Genomic DNA, 19,843 nt, shown 5'->3' with positions numbered 1-19,843 from the left:
GCTATATTGTTAATAAGGGATGTATTTGTTTCCAAAGCGAACCCGCAATCATGACTCCGCATGTCACTCTAACCGAAAGTCCAAGCGTTTCCTTCCTACGCCCTGTAACCAATTCACGCGCGTTCTTTTGCCACGTGACCGAAAGGCGGCGCAGGGCCTCGTTCGGGTTTGCGGAGCACGCTGGGAACTGCAGTCCAACGACTCGTAGGGCTCCATAGAAAAGCCTCTCCGGAGAACTACAACTCCCAGAGGAGCCCCGCGGCAACGGCTTCAGAATCACTAAAGGCCCACCGTGGCGGCGGCAGAAGTCGGGAGCAGCGCAGGCGAGTAGATAAACGTTTGTTATTCTCCTTTCTCCCCATTAATTGCCCTTAATAAAAAATAATAAAACAATAATAAATCAGAATAATATAAAGTAATAATAAAATATAAATGTCAGGTATATAATATTATGAATATGATATATTATAACCGAATATGTGAAATATGTGATAATATAATATAAATACAATATATTATAACATAATAATTATGTGTGTGTTGTCGAAAGCTTCCATGAGTGGAATCACTGGGTTGCTGAGAGTTTTCTTTGCTGTCTGGCCGTGTTCCAGAAGCATTCTCTCCTGACGTTTCACCCACATTTATGGCAGGCATCCTCAGAGGTTGTGAGGTCTGTTGGAAACGAGGCAAGTGGGTTTTATATACCTGTGGAATGATGTCCAGGGTGGGAGAAAGAACTTTTGTCTGAGTCAAGTGTAAATGTTGCAGTTGGCCACCTTGATTAGCATTGAATGGCCTTGCAGCTTCAAAGCTTGGCTGGTTTCTGCCTGGCCACAGCAAATTTCATCATGGGGCACTTTAAAAAACAATCCCTGGAAACAACAACAACAAAAAACACTGTATGGTTTAGATGTGTGGATGGCACCTCAACCATTTAGAGCCATGGAGAAGAAGAATTCAAAAAGTTCCTGGACCGCCTCAACAGCATCCACTCAAACATTCAATGGAAAAAGAAAATGAAGGAAAACTGCCATTTCTATCTGCAAACCCAATCAACAATTGAGCCACACAGTTTACAGAAAACCTACACACACGTATAGATACCTACATAAGGTATCTATCCAATCATTCCATGAAACAACAGACTGGTTCAAGATTGGGAAAGGAGTATGACAGGGCTGTCTGTTCTCACCCTCTCTATTCAACTTGTATGCAGAACACATCATGCAACGTACAGGGCTTGACGAATTCAAGGCTGGAGTTAAAATTGCGGGAAGAAACATTAGCAACCTTAGATATGCAGATGATACCACTTTGGTGGCTGAAAGCGAGGAGCTGAAGGAGCCTGATAACCAAAGTGAAAGAAGAAAGTGAAAAAGCTAGTTTGCAGTTAAACATTAAAAAAAACCAAGATTATGGCAACTAGACTGATTGGTAACTGGCAAATAGAGGGAGAAAACGTGGAGGCAGTGACAGTCTTTGTATTTCTAGGTGCAAAGATTACTACAGACGTTTCCTTCTTGGGAGGAGAAGAGTAGAGATGTCACACTGGCAACAAAGATCCGCATAGTCAAAGCAATGCTATTCCCCGTAGCAACCTATGGATGTGAGAGCTGGACCATAAGGAAGGCTGAGCGAAGGAAGAGAGATGCTTTTGAGCTGTGGTGTTGGAGGAAAATTCTGAGTGTGCCTTGGACCACAAGAAGATCAAACCAGATCTTCAGAAAATAAATACTCCAGAAAATAAAGCCCAACTGCTCACCGGAAGGAGGGATATTAGAGGCAACATAATGAAAAGACAAGAGCTTGGAGAAGAGAATGGTTCTGGGGAAAATGGAAGAAAAAAAGGAAGAGGGGCCAACCAAGGGCAAGATGGATGGATGGTATCCTTGAAGTGACTTATTTGACTTTGAAGAAGCTGGGGGTGGCCATGGCTGACAGGGAGCTCTGGCGTGGGCTGGTCCATGAGGTCACAAAAAGTCAGAAGTGACTGAACAAATAAACAACAACAAATCCAATAATCACCCAGGTCAAAAAAGCACAATCAAAGCCCTGGCAGAACGTGCAGAGAGAATCTGTGAAGCCCACGTCCTCCAAGGTGAACGGAACCCCCTCAACTGGGCTCTACAGACCAATGGAGACTCCATCACAGACATCAGAAGAGCTGCAAGACCAAGAACAAGACACGAGAGCGAAGACAATGATCCACCCAGAGGAAAAGTGTTCTTGCCATACATCAAGGGATCCGCTGACCACATAGGGAAGCTGACGAAGAAACACAACCTACAAACTATCTATAGACTCACTAACAAAACCCAACAAATGCTCTGTTCAGTAAAGGACAAGAGGGATCCTCTCACCTCTGCAAGAGTCTACTGTATACCATGCAGCTGTGGACATAAGGACCACTAAACGCAGCAGCATTGCCCAAACACGCATCAAGGAACATGAAAGGCACTGCAGACTAATTCAATCAGAGAAGTCAGCCATAGCAGAGTACCTGATGAACCAACCTGGATACAGCATATGATTGGAGAACATAGGAATGCTGGACCACTCTAACAACCATGTCAGACGACACAGAGAAGCCATTGAAATCCACAAGCACGTGGACAATTTCAACAGAAAGGAAGAAACCATGAAAATGAACAAAATCTGGCTACCAGTGTTTAAACACTCTAAAATCAAGACAGTAAATAAAGAGCAACACTCAGAAAACAGGGGAATTCCAGACAGGAAACAATCAAGGCCAGCTAACACCTCCCAACGACGGATTTCCCCACGCAGGAAGCAGCCAGACTTTGAAGCTCCAAGGCCATTAAATGCTAATCAAGATGGCCAATTGCAACATTCCCACTTGCCTCCGACAGACAGTAATTCTTTCTCCCACCCTGGACATTCCACAGATATACAAACCCCACTTGCCTAGTTTCCAACAGACCTCACAACCTCTGAGGATGCCTGCCACAGATGTGTATGAAACATCAAGAGATAATACTTCTGGAACATGGTCAGACAGCCCAAAAAACTCACAGCAACCCAATTTTAGTAATATCTGTGACCAACTAGTAGTAATAATTGTAACAATGTAATAGTTCCAGTAATATCTGTGACAATAACTAGTAGCAATAATTGACAAATGTATTAATAATTGTAGTAATATCTGTGACAATAACTAGTAGTAATACATTGTGATAATGTATTCTAGTAATATCTGTAACAATAACTACTAGTAATAATGATCCCAATAATCTCTAGAAAGGGGGTCATATGCAAATAATGGATATTCATATTCTATTAGGGCGCTTTGGAAGGGGATCTAATTTCAGTTGGGTTCATTGCTTGGGATCTGAATGTGTCTGGCTAGGGATTCTTCCCCAAAATCTTGGGAAACTCGGGGCCGAATCCTTCCCTCCGCAGCTGCTTTCTTGGCAAACGGAGCCAGTGAGCCCAACACTCGGCTCTTTGTATAAACCACAATTTGTTTTTTAATGGGGAGAAAGAGTGGGAGGCTTATGGCTTCCACACAAGAGGGGGTCTGTCTGGTTTGAGGCGGGACCTGGGTCAGGCGTCATGAGAAAGGAGAGCATTCAAATTCATACTTTTTCGAAAGACACAAGCAGCTGAGATCTTTCCAATGAGACTTCACAGCTTGCACACTTCATTCGAAAGTTTGCCAGGTTGGGTATGCATGCAAAGTTTGGTCCAGATCCATCCTCAGTTGGGTTCATAGTGCTCTTTGATTGTGGGTAAACTACAACTCCCAACATCATGGACAATTTATCCCCAATCCTCAACAGTTTTAAAGTTGGTCATGTTGGGTCTTTGTGCCAAGTGTGGTCGAGATGTGTTGTTGGCAGGAGTCACAGTGCTCTCTGGATGTAGGTGAACTATAACTCCCGACCTCCCAAATCACATCCCTTCCAAACACCCACCGTCTTTGGTGGAAGTCACAGGACTCTCTGATGGACTACAACTTCCATTATCAATGGTCACTATATCTCCCAGATCCAGGATCAATTTTCCCCCTCCCACAACCTCCTGTATTTTCTGCTGGTCTTGAGAGGTCTGTGTGCCAGGTTTTGTCCAGATTCGTCATCAGTGGGAGTGACAGTGCTCTCTGGATGCAGGGCAAACTATAACTCCCAGATTTCAGTGTCAATTCCATCCTTGGTGGGCGTTACAATGCTCTATGGATGCAAGTTAAACTACAACTCCTGACGTCCAGGGTCAGTCTTGTCCTTGGTGGGACTTACTTACTTTACTTACTTACTTACTTACTTAGGCGATCCCTCATTTGCCGAGTAGAATAGTCTTCCAGGATCAGTATTCTTGTGGGTCCGTAGGTGACTGTGGAGCCCTATTCTTGACCTGCATCTTCTCCCACAGTGAGGGCATTGGTTTCCGGGTGGAAGGCGGTCTCTGTCGCGGTTGGCTTGACGCGCCTTCCTCTTGGCGCGTTTCTCTCTTTCACCCTCCATTCTGCAGCACTGCTGGTCACAGCTGACCTCCAGCTGGAGCACTCAAGGGCCATGGCTTCCCAGTTCTCAGTGTCTATGCCAGAGTTTTTTAAGGTTGGCTTTGAGCCCATCTTTAAATCGAATCACAGTGATCTCTGGATGCAGGGCGAAGTATAACTCCTGAAATCCAGGGTCAATCCTGTCCTTGATACATGCAAACAAATTTTCACATTTATTATAGAGATTTTTTGATCCATTTTGCAGCATTCTATGCTCATAAGACTCAAGAAGCTCCTCTTCTTTCTCCTTCTCTCTTTTAGGTGCATGATTTAAGACTTTGCGAACACAAACGGAAGAAGGAATGGCAGGTAAGAAAGAAATGGATGAAGAGTCTTGACCCTCTGCTGCTTATAGGGTTCAGTTTGGGGAACAATTGGGGTTTTTAGATTTCCTAGAATATATGGGATTCGGGCTCATAACTTTTCCTCCCATTAACGTGTCTTCTTTCATAGAAGAATTCCCGGAAACAAACCCAGACAGCCTTGTGTTTCCTGTGCTTCCTTTTGGTTTTTAGGCCCAACTGACTCAGCGTTTTTGTTAGAATCACATATTTCTATCAGTTTTGAAGAACTTTCCTTCTGAAGCTGGATCGGGAGGAATCTTTTCCCTCCATAAAACTATTGGCGATTCAGAGATTTATTGCGGTCTAGCTTGGGTACCCAGCATTATTCAAGTTATTTAAAGAAGTCGTTTTTTATTTGTACAAAATGCATAAGGTTGTGGTTGAACTGCAACTCACATCATGCCAGGTTCACCCCAAAAAAACTCCCATCAGTACTTAAAGATTGTTATGTTGGGCAAGTTTGCTCTCTAGATGCATCATCGGTGGGGTTCAGTGTGCTCTCTGGCTGTAGGGTAAACTACAACTCCCACATGGTGAGTCATTCTCCTCAAACCCCTCCAGTAGGTTGAGTTAGTCATGGGGGTTTGTTCTGTGTGCCAAGTTTGGTCCAGGTCCATCATTGGTGGAGGTCACAGTTTCTCTGGTTGTGGGTGAACTACAACTCCCAGAAAGGAAGGTCAGCTCCCCCAAACCCCTCCAGTAATCAATTTTTGGCATATCAGGTATGTGTGCCAAGTTTGGTCCAGGTTCATTGGTGTTTGGGTAAATAGTGCTCTCTGGATGTAGGTGAAATTATATATATATATATATATATATAGAGAGAGAGAGAGAGAGAGAGAGAGAGAGAGAGAGAGAGGTATATAGGTATATATATATAATGGTATATATATACACACACATATATACATATACATACATATATAGTATGTATAGGTGTGTGTGTGTGGATGGATGAATAGATGCATGGATGGATAGATAGATAAAATGGATAGAGATAGATATGTAGATGAATGGATGGATAGCTAGATTAGATAGATGGATAGATATAGAAATGTGGATGGATGAATAGATAGATGGACGATGGATGGATATATAAAATAGATATGTGGGTGGATGGATGGATAGATAAAATAAGAGATAGATATATAGATAGAAAAATAGATAGAGATAAATAGATATATGGATGGATAGATGGGTGGATGGATAGATAAAATAGATTAAAATGTAGATGGATGTATAGTCAAGCTAGATAAAATAGATAGGTAGGTAGGTAGATAGAAATGGATGAATAGATGGATGGATAGATAGAGAAAATAGATATGTGAATGGATGGATGGATAGAAAAGATATAGATAACTATTACACATTTAGAATTACTAAAATTTATTTAAAAATAGATATAGATAAGCGGATGAATGAATAGATGGATGGATAGATAAAATAGATATAGAGATAGATAGATATGTGGCTGGAAAGATAAAACAGATAAGCAATAGATATATGAATAGATAAGATAGAAAGATGTGGGTGGATGGATAGATGGATGTTAGATTAGATAGATTGATAGATAGAAATGAGTAATATTTATTTAAAAGTAGATATAGATATGTGGATGGATGGATAGATAGATAAAATGATAGAGATATGTGGATGAATGCATGGATAGATAGCTGTAGATATGTGGATGGATGAATAGATGGATGGAGATATAAAATAGATAAGTGATATGTGGATACATGGATGGATAGATATGTGGATAGATGAATGGATTGATAGATAAAATAGATAGAGATAGATAGAAATGTTGATAGACGGATGGATGGATAGATAAAAAGGTATGTAGATCGATGGATAAGATAGATAAGAGATAGACATATGGCTAGATAGGGAGAGAGCGATGTAGATGGATGAATGGATAGACAGGTGATAGATTAGCTAGATAGATAGGTATATAGAGATAGATATGTGGATGGATGAATAGATGAATGGATGGATAGATAAAATATTTAGATAAGAGATATGTGAATGAATGGATGGATAGATAGATAGATGTAGATATGTGGATGGATGAATAGATAAATATATTTATTTATTTACAGTATTTATATTCCGCCCTTCTCACCCCAAAGGGTGAGATCACAGAACACATATATGGCAAACATTTAATGCCACTGTACACTGACAAGACAGACAACTGTACATAGATAGAGAAATATATAGGCTTCCCCATCTTTAGCATCTTAGAGGCTGTGCTTGGTTCCAGCCATGGGGAGTGTTGTCGCTCCACTTTCCCTGCTGAAAAGCTTTGTTCGTAAACTTCCTCCTTGATTGAATCACCAGCATTTTTCTGGCATTTCCTTATGGGTGCTGTAAATACCCCCCCCCCCCCCCCCCCGCTTTAAAGCGGTACCTATTTAGCAGAAGCTGGACTAAAGGTCAGGAGCTCACCTCTACCCAGGCTTAGAACTGTCAAATATTTGATTGGCAAGATTTACTGCAGCTGGTGATTAACCTGCTGTGCTAAAACCCGACCCTTCTGTGCCAAAGCCCAGCCCACATCTCTTTTACCTATCTATCCAGATGGTTGGATAGATAGATAAAATAGATATGTGGATGGATGAATAGATAAGATAGTTAAGAGATAGCTATATGGATAGATAATATAGACAGAGAGAGATACAGAGAGATATGTGGATGGATAGATTAGATAGATAGATAGATTTACTTGTATATTTTTGAGTCAGATCTGCCCTTCCCTTCTCAGCGTTTGACCCCTTTCCCTTTTCTCTCGGCAGAGAAAGTGAACAACTTCCCTCCGCTGCCAAAGTTCATTCCACTGAAGCCCTGCTTCTACCAGAACTTCACTGATGAGATCCCCATTGACCACCAGAACCTGGTTCAGCGGATCTACCGTTTGTGGATGTGTGAGTTCAGAGCCTTGATGGCAGTGCAAAAGGCCAATGTGATCATAGACTGTGCCCATAGGACTCAAGTGTCAAGGGAAGCCATAGTTCCACTCTCTGTTCTGCTTGGGTCAGACCAGGAATAACCTTCTCTTGAGGTTTTGATATAAAATATGGATGGCCATCTGTCAGGAGGGTTTTGATTGTGTTCCTGCCTGGCTTAAGGGGGTTGGACTGGATGGGCCTTGGGGGTCCCTTCCCACTCTGTGATCCTGTAACACCATTTCATTCCATAGACCTGCTGATGTCTATGAGGCTGGGAGGCCATCTGTCAAGAGAGATCAGATAGTGTCTTCCTACATGGCAGAAGGGGGTTGGACTGGATGGCCTTTGGGGGGTCCCTTCCCACTCTAGGCTTCTATGATTCTATAGCTGTATTTATCTCCATGAACCTGCTGATGTCTATGAGGCTGGATGCCCATCTGTCAGGAGAGATTGAATGGCATCTTCTTACATGGCAGAAAGGGGTTGGACTGGATGCCCTTTGGGAGTCCCTTCTGTGCTCCAACAGTCCTCCCTCTCTCCCACAGTTTACTGCATCACTTTGGGAGTGAACCTGGTGGCCTGCTTGGCCTGGTGGATCGGGGGTGGATATGGGGTCAACTTTGGCCTGGCCCTCCTTTGGCTCCTCCTCTTCAGCCCCTGCAGCTACGTCTGCTGGTTCCGGCCCGTCTACAAGGCCTTCCGGTAATGTATTGGCATATTATTAATAATATTAATAATATTCAATATTATTTAATATTTACATGCCTTTAGTTTTCATTCACACATCATTGTTGTTTTTAATTGTAGCGGGGTATAAATGTAATAAATAGAATATTAATCACATGGATGTGTTATTATTATTTGGTGAAGAAATAATAATAAGTAAAGGTGGTCCCAGTGGTGATCGGCACACTGGGTGCAGTGCCTAAAGACCTTGGCCTGCACTTAAACACAATCAGTGCTGACAAAATTACCATTTGCCAGCTGCAGAAGGCCACTTTACTGGGATCTGCACACATTATTCGCCGATACATCACACAGTCCTAGATATTTGGGAAGTGTCCGACATGTGATCCAGTGCAACAGCCAGCAGAGTGATCTTGTCTGCTATAGACTCATCTTGTTGTGTTTCAAATAATGATAATATACATTAGATTTTCATTCACACATTGTCATAGTTTTTAGTGTTTTCAAGGTATAGCTTAATATTTTAATAATAATAAGAATAATAGTAATAATCACTTGTAGGTGTGTTATTATTTGGTGGAGAAAAAGCGGACATTAATATTCATATTACTAATAATAACGTTTATATGCATTAGGTTTTCATTCTCACATTGTCATAAATTTTATTGTCAGTGAGATAAATATAAATGGTGCTCGCTTGTGGATTTATTTATTTATCGTGTCAGAAGCAAATTGAGGGTACAGTTGTAATATATTTTAAAATGCAAAGTTTAATCCTTGGCATTATATTAAATGTCCTTTGATCAGAAGCTGGCTTCTTGGAGTGCCTCTGGTGTTGCTATAAGAAGGTCCTCCATTGTGCATGTGGCAGGGCTCAGGCTGCATTGTAGTCAGTGGTCTGTGGTTTGTGCTTCTCCACACTCGCATGTTGTGGATTCCACTTTGTGGCCCCATTTCTTAAGGTTGGCTCTGCATCTCGTGGTGCCAGAGCGCAGTCTGTTCAGCGCCTTCCAAGTCGCCTGGGGGAGCTTCTCGTTTGGTTCTCAGCCATGGATTGAGGTTCCAGGATTTTACCTGCCATTTTTGGACTCTCACTTGCTGAGGTGTAGATCTTAGGAAGCTGTTTCTTGATTTGAGAAGTTGGCATACTGGCTGATATCCAAACAGAGGATGGGCCGGAGATGTCACTGCCTTGGTCCTTTCATTATTGGCTACTTCCAGATGGATGTCAGGTGGTGCAATACCGGCTAAACAGTATAATTTCTCCAGCCGTATTGGGTATAGACATCCTGTAATGATGTGGCATGTTTCATTCAGAGCCATATCCACTGTTTTAACATTGTGAGATGTGTTCCACACTGGGCATGCATACTTAGCAGCAGAGTAGCATAGCACAAGGGCAGATGTCTTCATTGTATCTGGTTGTGATCCCCAGGCTGTGCCAGTCAACTTTCGTATGATGTTATTTCTGGCACCCACTTTTTGCTTGATAGTCAAGCAGTACTTCTTGTAAGTCAGAGCACAGTCCAGAGTAACTCCCAGGTATTTGGGTGTGCTCCAATGCTCCAATGGGATTCCTCCACAGGTCATCCTCAGAGCTGGAGATACTTGTCTGTACTTAAGGTGAAAAGCACATGTCTGTGTTTTAGATGGATTAGGAATCAGCTGGTTTTCCCTGTAATAGGCAGTAAGAGCACCTAAAGCTTCAGAGAGCTTCTGTTCAACCATTTCAAAGTTCCCTGCTTGAGCGGTGATGGCACCATTGTCAGCATAGATGAAACTCTCTGTCCCTTCTGGCAGTGGCTGGTCATTTGTGTAAATGTTAAACATTAATGGAACAGGTACACTCCCCTGAGGCAGACTGTTCTTCTGTCTTCACGATGTGCTTCTCTGGCCATGGAAATCAACAAAAATGATAATTTTATTCTTATATCCCACCACCATCTCCCCAAAGGGACTCAGGGTAGCTTAGAGGTGCCACAAAGTACCTAAAAGCGAACACAATATAAAATACAATAAAATGAAATACATGTACATATAAAAACATCAATTCAGACTCAATCAAGCTGTGGTCCTCCTGTTTTGTAGCAGATTTCCAATAATAATAATAATAATAATAATAATTATTATTATTATAGCAACAACAACAACACTTAACCACAATCGGCGCTGACAAAATTACCACCTGTCAGCTGCAAAAGGCCACCCTACTGGGATCTGCATGCATTATTTGTCGATACATCACATAGTCCTAGACACTTGGGAAGTGTCCAGTACAACACTCAGCATAGTGATCATGTTTGCTGTGTACTAATCTTGTTGTGTTAATAATAATAATAATAATAATAATAATAATAATAATAAGTTTACATGCTTTAGGTTTTCATTCACTCATTGTCATAATTTTTCATGTTAAAGAGAAATCATCATCATCATCATTATCATCATAGCTTGTGGATGTGTTGCTATTTTTATTTGCATATTGACATTTGCTACAATCCCAAATTCCCTTCTGAGTTGGCATGAACTTCAATGAGAGGCCATTAGTCCATCCCAATTGGAAGGGGGGAGTCTTCTTTCTATAATCTTTGAGGCATTTATTCTTTTTCCAAGCATGGCTTCTTATTATTTCCGATCCAGGGGCTTTGAGTATCTATTTTCCCTGCTAATCCTCCTCCCCGAAGCCGGATAAGCGGCCGGCTCATCCCTTTAGCCCTCTGTATGTATGTGTTTGCAATGACGACAATTCGGAAGGGAAGGCTGTGTTTTGTGGACGCTGCGAGAATGGCTTCGTGGCCTGCCAGCTTAGTTAGCAATGGCTGGGCGAGGGATTCTGTTGTGATAAACATGAAAAACATCCCTTGCTTGGCTTTAGGTTTTTCAAATGGTCCCAGTAGAAAAGGGATAAAGACATAGGTAAACTACAACTCCTATCCTCTGTCATTGCCCTCAGACCCCACCAGTATTAAAAGTTGATCATGATGGGTTTGTGTGCCAAGTTTGGTCCAGATCTGTCGTTGATTGGTCACAGGGCTCTCTGGATGCAGGATGAACTATAACTCCCAAAATCCAGGGCCAATCCCCCTGTAGTATGTTCTGTTGGCCATGTTGGGACTGTGTGCCAAGTTTGGTCCTGATCCATCATTGTTGGGAGTCACAGTGCTCTCTGGAAGTGGAGGCCACCTTGGAAAATACATACAAACAAACATACTTAGATACATGCATACTCACTTTAATTACAGATATTGATAGATACATATTTTACTTTATTTTTGACCCTGATATAAACACAGAAATGAGTGGACCATTTGTAAACATTAAAATGCATTAAAACAACACACACAAATGCAGTTTATTTATATATATACTAGTTTGGGTACCCAGCATTGCCTGGGTTATTTTTAAAAGTCGGTTTTTAATTGTACAAAACGCATAAGGTTGTGGGTGAGCTACAACTCCCATCATGCCAGGTAAACCCCAAGAAACACCATCAGTATTTAAAATTTGTTATGTTGGGCAAGTTTGCTCTGGATGCATCACCAGTGGGGTTCCATGTGCTCTCTGGCTGTAGGGTAAACTACAACTCCCACTATGGTGCGTCAGTCCCCTCAAAACTCTCCAGTAGGTTGAGTTAGTCATGGGGGTTCTGTGTGCCAAGATTGGTCCAGGTCCATCGGTGAAGGTCACAGTTTCTCTGGTTGTGGGTGAACTACAACTCACAGAAAGGAAGGTCAGTTCCCTCCAAACCGCTCCAGTCATCAAATTTTGGTATATCAGGTATGTGTGCCAAGTTTGGTCCAGATCCATTAGTGTTTGGGTTCACAGTGCTCTTTGCATGTAGATAAACTACAACTCCCCCAAATCAAGGTTCCCCAAAGCCTCCAGTATTTTTTTTTATTATTTTTTTTGCTGGTCATGGGGGCTCTGTGTGCCAAGTTTGGACCAATTCCATCTTTGGTGGAGTTTTGAGTGCTCATTGATTGCAAGTGAACTATAAATCCCAGTACCTACAACTCCAAAATGTCCAGGACAATTCCCCTCAAACCTCACTAGTATTCAAATGTCGGCATATCGGGTATGCATGCCAAGTTTGGTCCAGATCCATAATCTTTTGGGGTTTATAGTGCACTCTGGATGTAGGTGAACTACAACTTCTATAAATCCCTCCAAAGACCTCCAGTATATTTTATTGGTTATGGGAGTTCTGCGTGCTAAGTTAGTTCCAGATTCATCGTTAGTGGAGTTCAGAGTGCTCTTAGATTGCAGGTGAACTATACATCCCAGTACTTTCAACTCTTGTACGTCATAGTGAGTTCTTCCCAAGCCCCTCCAGTATGTTAAGTTGCGGATTAATTCCTCTGCTTGCTGTGTGCCATAGAAAAGAATAGGAAAGGGTTAAAGGAGAGGCAGTGGGTGGGGTCATGCAAATTCCACACCAATGGGGAGAATAAGGTACATTGGGATGCCTGTGGTGGAGGAAAATGAGAAAATCTAAGACAAAATTGTCCCCGTGTGAAAGCCTTCATTGGGTGGTGGACAGTTTGGTGTTTGTGGAGGACATTGGCAAGGCTCTTGGACATGTTCATAGCGCTCACTATAACCTGCAATGTCATTGGAGGGAGGGCCTTTGGTGTCTCCTGAGTAGTGGGAGCTATAGCTGTTTGTGGAGACAGAGCTTGTCTGTTTAAGTGGCCACTCCTGCCACATACACACATACATATTTTCACTTTTATTATATGTATTGATAGATAAGATATTGATCTAAACCTCATGTCTTTTCCTTGACCGCAGGTCCGACAGCTCTTTCAACTTCATGGTCTTTTTCTTCATCTTCTCCGCTCAGTTTGTTTTGGCGGCCATTCAGGCCATTGGCATCAGCAACTGGGGAGCCTGGTAAGCTGGGGAGGGTTTGGGGGCGGATCTTTAAATCATACGCATATGATGTGGATGGATCATTCTTCCTTCTTTCTCTCCTTCCATAGTTTGGGAACTTCTGCCCTAGGGTTGGGTTCCTATGTCTCCCCTTTCCCTTTGGGGTGCCTTCCATTTCTGTGATCCTCCAATGCAGTCATAGTGTCCCCAGGTGGAGGGCACCTCAAAGGCCATTTAGTCCATCCCTTAATTGCCATCTTTGTTCCCTTAATTCCTTCCTTTCAGCGGGTGGCTGGCTGCCGTGACATTCTTCAGCACCAACGTTGGAGCTGCCGTCATCATGCTGCTCCCAGCCATCATGTTTACCCTTTCGGCGCTCGCCATGTTTGTGTGCCTCCTCCGGGTAAGGGGCACTTGTCTTGTGGGCCTGGGGAATGCCAATGGAGTTCTGGGTTGCATTGATAAGGGAAGTCCTTGTTGGAAATAGCATTCCCACCAAGCCTTTCGCTATTTATTTGATAATGTACGAGGGGTATTTTTTAAGTAAGGTCCGTTGGAACATAAGTGCACAACGAAAGTTTATTTCAAAAAAGTAAATTTATTTTCAGAAAGTACATACTTCACTCTATTTTTTGACATAGTTGCCAAGTTTGTTCAAACACTTATCATACCTCTGAACCAATATTAAAATACCTTCTTCATAAATCCTCGCTTCAACTGAATCCACCAAATCGTCTGTAATCAAAGAAGGGCGACCGGAGCGGTCCTCATCATGGACGTTGTCACAGCCATCTTTGAATTGTCGTACACTTATGCACTTTGCTTTCACTCATAACAGTATCACCATACACTTCACAAATCTGTCGATGAATTTCTGCAGCAGGCAGGTTCCTTGCTGACAAAAACTGTATCGCTGAGCGAACCTCACATGCGGAGGGTGAGTTGATAGTCTTATTAAACATTTTTAAAACACAGAACAGAACCGTACAGGTTAGCTACAGAGCGGAAACTGAGCACAGTTGTTCCCGAGGCATGCCGGTACATGACGCACGCGCTCGTTGCGGTATGCGCGCGAACTACTAGTGTCTACAACAAAACGGACCTTACTTAAAAAATACCCCTCGTATATATTTGCTAAGCTGTATTCTGTGTGTATATTGATTTGCCAGTTTGACTTATCTCTTTGGTGTGGGAGCAGTTATAGACATGTGATTGTATTGAGCATGTTCAGACACAGGACTCCATTTTATATTCAGTCTGTTTACCAACTCATTGGAGGTGGATGTATGTTTTTCTTTGGATTTTAATGGATATATGTATACTTATGGACTTCAGTGTGTACAAATATACTTGAAGACTATGGATTATTGATTTAAAGAATGATATCCTGCGTTCATAACACAGAGAAACATACATCCTATCAAAAACTGAACTTTAATAAGAAATGTGCCTTTATGGTGAATTAATACAAGTTGTTTGTGAGTAAACAAGATATGTTATTTTTCAAAGATGACTTTGTTTTTATCTCTGAGTGCATATTTTAACTATGAGGTTTCAAGGGAGTGTATATCTTTTGGGCAACTGCAGATTTCATCTTCAAAGAAACAACCATCCTTTACTAATCCAATATATTTTTGTAGTGGCATGTCTTTATCCTTGGTAGTTTAAAGACATGGTTCTTCAGTTTAACAGCTGAGTTACCTGTGTGCAATTACATGAATGTTTATGAATATCACTTGTTCAAAGGGTTGACTTTTAACAAGGTGATGCTTTTCTTGACTAGTGGTTTTCAAAAGGTGGCCTTCACATGTTCATGGAGATTCACATTTGCCAAATGGGACATCATTTTTACCTTTTCAATAAGGTTATGGTGCACTTATTTCCAATAGGTTATGGAATTTTCAATAGTCCTAGTCGCACTCTCTTCCGCTTTGATCAGACCTCACCTAGGATAATGACCCTGTGGTCCAGTTCTGAGCAGCAGAATTCAAGGAAGTCTAGGGCAGGTTGTGTCCCTACATGGTGGGTTGGTCTAGACGGCCTTGGTGGTCTCTCCCCACTCTGTGATGCCATTCACGCCTTTTTTTCTCCTGTCCCCAACACCAGGTCCATCGACTTTACCGTGGTGGTGGTGGAAGCTTCCAGAAAGCGCAGGATGAATGGCAGAGTGGCTTGTGGCGGAACCCTCCGACCCGTGAAGCCCAGTTCAGCAACTTCTCGAGGAGCAGCCTCCCCGAATACCCGACTGTCCCCAACTACCCAGGAGGAAACCGGTGGCCTTGAATCTCCTGGTCGGACTGCCCAGATGGGTTATAATAGAAACGCCTGTGTTTTTGTTCCTTATTTGTTCCTTTTGGAGCGGGTTTGGGGAAGAATGATACATCTGTCTTTCCTATACCTTCTCTCCCCGTTGCCAATCCTTGTTGGCGTTGGTTATTTTTCCACCCCGTAAATCAATTCCCCCCTTTTGATGATCCCGGAAAGACCGGGAATCCTCTTCTTATTGCCTTGTTCATTTGTACAGACGGGGTCGCCAATTGTTTGGGTTCTTTTATTACCTTGTCCATCTGTACCAATGGGATCGCCAATTGTTTGGGTTTATCTATTACCTTGTCCGTCTGTATTGATGAATCGTCAGTTGTTTGGGTTAGTCTATCTTGCCTTGTCGATCTGTACTGATGGGGTCGCCAATCATTTGGGTTCTTCTATCTTGCCTTATCCATCTGTACCAACAGGGTTGCCAATAGTTTGAGTTTGTCAATCTTGCTTTGTCCGTTTGTATTGACGGGGTTGCCAAACATTTGGGTTTATCTATCTTGGCTTGTCCATCTGTACTGACGGGGTCACCAATTCTTTGGGTTCATCTGTCTTGCCTTGTCCATTTGTACCAATGGGGTTGCGAAATGTTTGGGTTCGTCTATCTTGCCATGTCTGTTTGTACCGACGGGGTCGCCAATAGTTTGGGTTCTACTGTATGGAGAAATGGGGGAAGTGTTCCCCCTTTTATTCTTCATTTTGCCACCAGGTGGGAGAGTCTTTGACCCTTCTTTGCCTAAAACAGCACTCTACTGCCATACTTTTTAAGTTTGGAGGCATGGAGATTTGTGTCGGGTAGGTGGCGTTCTTACATAGCTTGATTTCAAATAAGGGCCAATTTTGGGATCCTAGGACTTGATTCAAAGGGGAAACTTCCCAATGTTACCCCAAATGGGAACTCAGGTCTGTGGATGAATTACATTTTGATTTCGAGCGTAAAGTTTGTTGATGCCGGTAGCATGGAGTGCTTTTACTGGGTCCGTATGACATTCAATGATATCCCCCCCCCCTTCTATTTTTCCTATTTTTTAAGGGAGTTTTTCTGTCCGGTCCTGAACTTTGGATGACCCTTTGCTGCAGTAATGTTTCACAAACCCTTCCACTCTCAAAGCTGGATTTGCCTTCTCAGGAGACTCTCGATGGCCACAAATGAACGGGAGACATCTTTCTGACCCTCAAAATCATGATTTTGGGCTGTACCTCCAACTCATTTGGGAAGGGAGACATGGCAATTTTCATTTTCCCAGCGTTGCCATTCCTATCTCCTTCCCAAAGTGAGTTTATTCCGCGTTTCTGTTTGTGTTGCATAAACGGAAGCCTCCCCAGCGATGGCTCAACAGGGCCTGACCTGATACTGGAACGAAAAGCCGTGATTACTGGTGCCTTAACTGGAGGATAGACCTCTTGGTCCCTTACGTGTTGCTTCATACAAACATTCCTTTACCCAGCGTTTTGTTTACGCTGAAGGAGACTCTTTACTTCTCCGTTCTCCTTTGTAAATATAAAGTGCAATTCAGCGCCCCTTCTCTCTATCGGGAGCTACATTAACGAATGAGCCAAAAAAGGGAGTCAAAAGTTAAAGAGACATAGAATGTGGTTCCGGGGGTCTCTTCCTCTCTCAAATCCAGTTTGTTTCCCAAATCCACTGGTTGCCAAACCTTTTTGTGTCAAGCCAATTCTGAGGTTTTGCCAGACACTTTTTGAGTCTCTTCAAATGTTTATCACACCATGTTTACACCGTGAGGTGGGGATAGAGAGGTTTGCCTTCGATAATTTGGCAGCAATCTACTTTAATGCCAAGTTATCTGAGCAGGGAAAGCAAAGAAAACTTGGTTGAAGTTTAGATTAAAAGGATTTGATGCCTTATTTCCGGGCCCTCCTTCACCTCTCGAAACGCTTCTGATCTTTCATCATAATGCTAAAGAGCCTTCATCTCAACGGGCGTATGGTACCTTTCCGCCATTTGTCTTAATGTAATATACCTATATATAAAATATTCTAATTAGTCTCTTGAAAATTTTTGTAACAATGTTTACACACTCGATTTCCCCAGGGAAGTCCTTCCTTCCCAATTTTGGGGAGGTGAACTAACAATACTACTATTACTACTTCGGAGCAATGCCTTGTTCTGCATCATGTTGTGGATTTCCCCTCCTGCTCTTATTCTAATTTTTTTTTTGTTCATTTGGTTAAAATAAATTGGATTTGTCCACTGGAAAGAACCCCTACTCCAAGTCTGTTGTTTCTCTGTGTGTGGTTCAGGCTTCATTGTCTGTTTTCTGACACCATCTTTTGCCTAATTTTGTAACAGCCAAATTGCGGAGCGACGTAAGTGCGGGAAGGTGAAGTTGCGAGAATATGTCATTGCGAAATCACGAATTCGCGAATCGGCACAAAGGAAGAGAGGAGTGCTATCAAAGGTTCGCAATCCAGAATATACAGGCAGTCCCCGGGTTACAAGCATCCAACTTACAAACAACTAGTTAAGAACAGTGCTTATTTATTTATTTATTTTGTGTCAAAAACATTGCATAAATAAGTCAGTTTAAAAACTGATAAAGGGATCACAAGCAGCTAAATAGTTTTAAACCAAAAATGGGCAACAGCAACTGCATTGTCCGTAGCTTTAAACAGTTCTTCCTCTGTGCATGAGGCAAGCATTGTGAACAAGCATACAAATATGGAGCTGATTGTTCTTCTCCACAGTCGCACAAGGTGGAGGATTCTTCTAGGTCAGTGTTTCTCAACCTTCCTAGTGCCGCGACCCCTTAATACAGTTCCTCATGTTGTGGTGACCTCCAACCATAAAATTATTTTTGTTGCTACTTCATAACTGTAATTTTGCTACTGTTATTGTAATGTAAATATCTGATATTCAGGATATATTTTCATTCATTGGACCAAATTTGGCACAAATACCCAATATGCCTAAATTTGAATGTTGGTGGGGTTGGGGGGATTGATTTTGTCATTTGAGAGTTGTAGTTGCTGGGATTTATAGTTAACCTACACTCAAAGAGCAGTCTGAACTTTACCAATGATGGAATTGAACCAAACGCCACACAAAACTCCCATAACCAACAGAAAATACTCGAAGGGGTTGGTGGGCATTGACCTTCAGTTTTGGAGTTGTAGTTCACCTACATCCAGAGAGCACTGTAGACTCAAACAATTGGGTTGTCTTGGCATGAATGTTCAATATGCCCAAATATGCACACTGGTGGAGTTTGGGGAAAATAGATGTTGACATTTGGGAGTTGTAGTTGCTGATCCGCCAACTCCACTTCTGAGTCTGTTCAGGGACTTTCAAGTTCCCCATTCTTGGTTTGCCCCTGGAGGCCCCTGTGTGGGGCCATCCAATTGGGATTGCCCGATTTTGCTGCCCATGGAGATATTCTTGCTGTTCCTGGAGGAACATTTAGAGGATTGGTGATTCTCATGAAACTTTTCCTTGATTTAAGTCTACTGGGAAGGGGCTGATAGCCATACAGTGCATGGCTTTCACAGTGTTCAACCTTATTTCTCTTGCCATTGACAGTAACTTCCCGTTGCACATCGGGGGGGCACTGCCAGCTTGCCTATAGAGTCTATCAACAGGTGTAAGTTTAAGTGTGATTATTCTACATGTCTCGTTCAGTGCTATATTCACCTGCTTCGCCTTGGCGGATTTATGCCAGACGGGACAGTCATACTCAGCAAGCCAAAAGCATTGCTTTACAACATTTTAACCTGGAGGTATGTTTCTTTCCTCCACAAATGGACAAACACTGACAGTCTTTATCCAAACCACTTTCAACTATTATGTCTATTAATATAGAAAGGGCTTGAGACAACTGGAAGTTATTGAAATCTACCCCTTGGAAGGGAAGTTCACTTCTGAAAGAGATTATCATCGGGAAAAGGTGTCTCCACTGAAGCTTTCTCACCAATGCTTGTTTCCACAACAAGCCAAATCGAACTATCACAGAAAGGGAGGGGAAATCTTCTAAAGAGGGACACAGACAGCAAAGCAAACACAATATGGGTGTTCACCCTTCCCTATGCTATTCAAAGCTAAAACAATAAATACCTTGGCTGGAGTTCCACTTAAAAGCATCCCTTATCCGAGTTACATACAAATTCAACTTAAGAACAAACCTACAGAACCTATCTTGTTC

The 19,843-nt window shown here is 42.3% G+C and overlaps 1 protein-coding gene across 2 annotated transcripts; it reads left to right on the top strand.

The window, feature by feature from the left end:
* Positions 1 to 241: 241 nt before the first annotated feature.
* Positions 242 to 17,914, top strand: SCAMP4 (secretory carrier membrane protein 4). 2 transcript variants are annotated; one of them, XM_060785058.2, is made up of 7 exons: positions 242 to 323; positions 4,781 to 4,828; positions 7,659 to 7,787; positions 8,357 to 8,513; positions 13,290 to 13,391; positions 13,656 to 13,773; positions 15,477 to 17,914. In XM_060785058.2, the coding sequence occupies exons 2-7, from the start codon at positions 4,822 to 4,824 to the stop codon at positions 15,651 to 15,653; spliced, it is 690 nt and encodes a 229-aa protein (XP_060641041.1). In that variant the 5' UTR covers positions 242 to 323; positions 4,781 to 4,821; the 3' UTR covers positions 15,654 to 17,914. The 2 variants fall into 2 exon arrangements, with proteins under 2 accessions (XP_060641041.1, XP_060641042.1); XM_060785059.2 differs by having other exon boundaries at positions 268 to 337.
* The last annotated feature ends 1,929 nt before the right edge of the window (positions 17,915 to 19,843 follow it).

The sequence above is a fragment of the Anolis sagrei genome, chromosome X, assembly GCF_037176765.1.
Source record: "Anolis sagrei isolate rAnoSag1 chromosome X, rAnoSag1.mat, whole genome shotgun sequence".
NCBI lineage: Eukaryota > Metazoa > Chordata > Lepidosauria > Squamata > Dactyloidae > Anolis > Anolis sagrei.
The sequence above is the reverse complement of the archived record's forward strand: the minus strand, read 5'-3'. Positions and strand labels throughout refer to the sequence as shown.

What these genes read in the sequence shown, in the direction of transcription:
- SCAMP4 (XM_060785058.2), top strand. An exon ending in ATCAGCAACTGGGGAGCCTG is followed by an intron (nt 13,392 to 13,655) that starts GTAAGCTGGGGA and finishes CCTTCCTTTCAG; the next exon opens with CGGGTGGCTGGCTGCCGTGA. An exon ending in TGTTTGTGTGCCTCCTCCGG is followed by an intron (nt 13,774 to 15,476) that starts GTAAGGGGCACT and finishes CCCCAACACCAG; the next exon opens with GTCCATCGACTTTACCGTGG.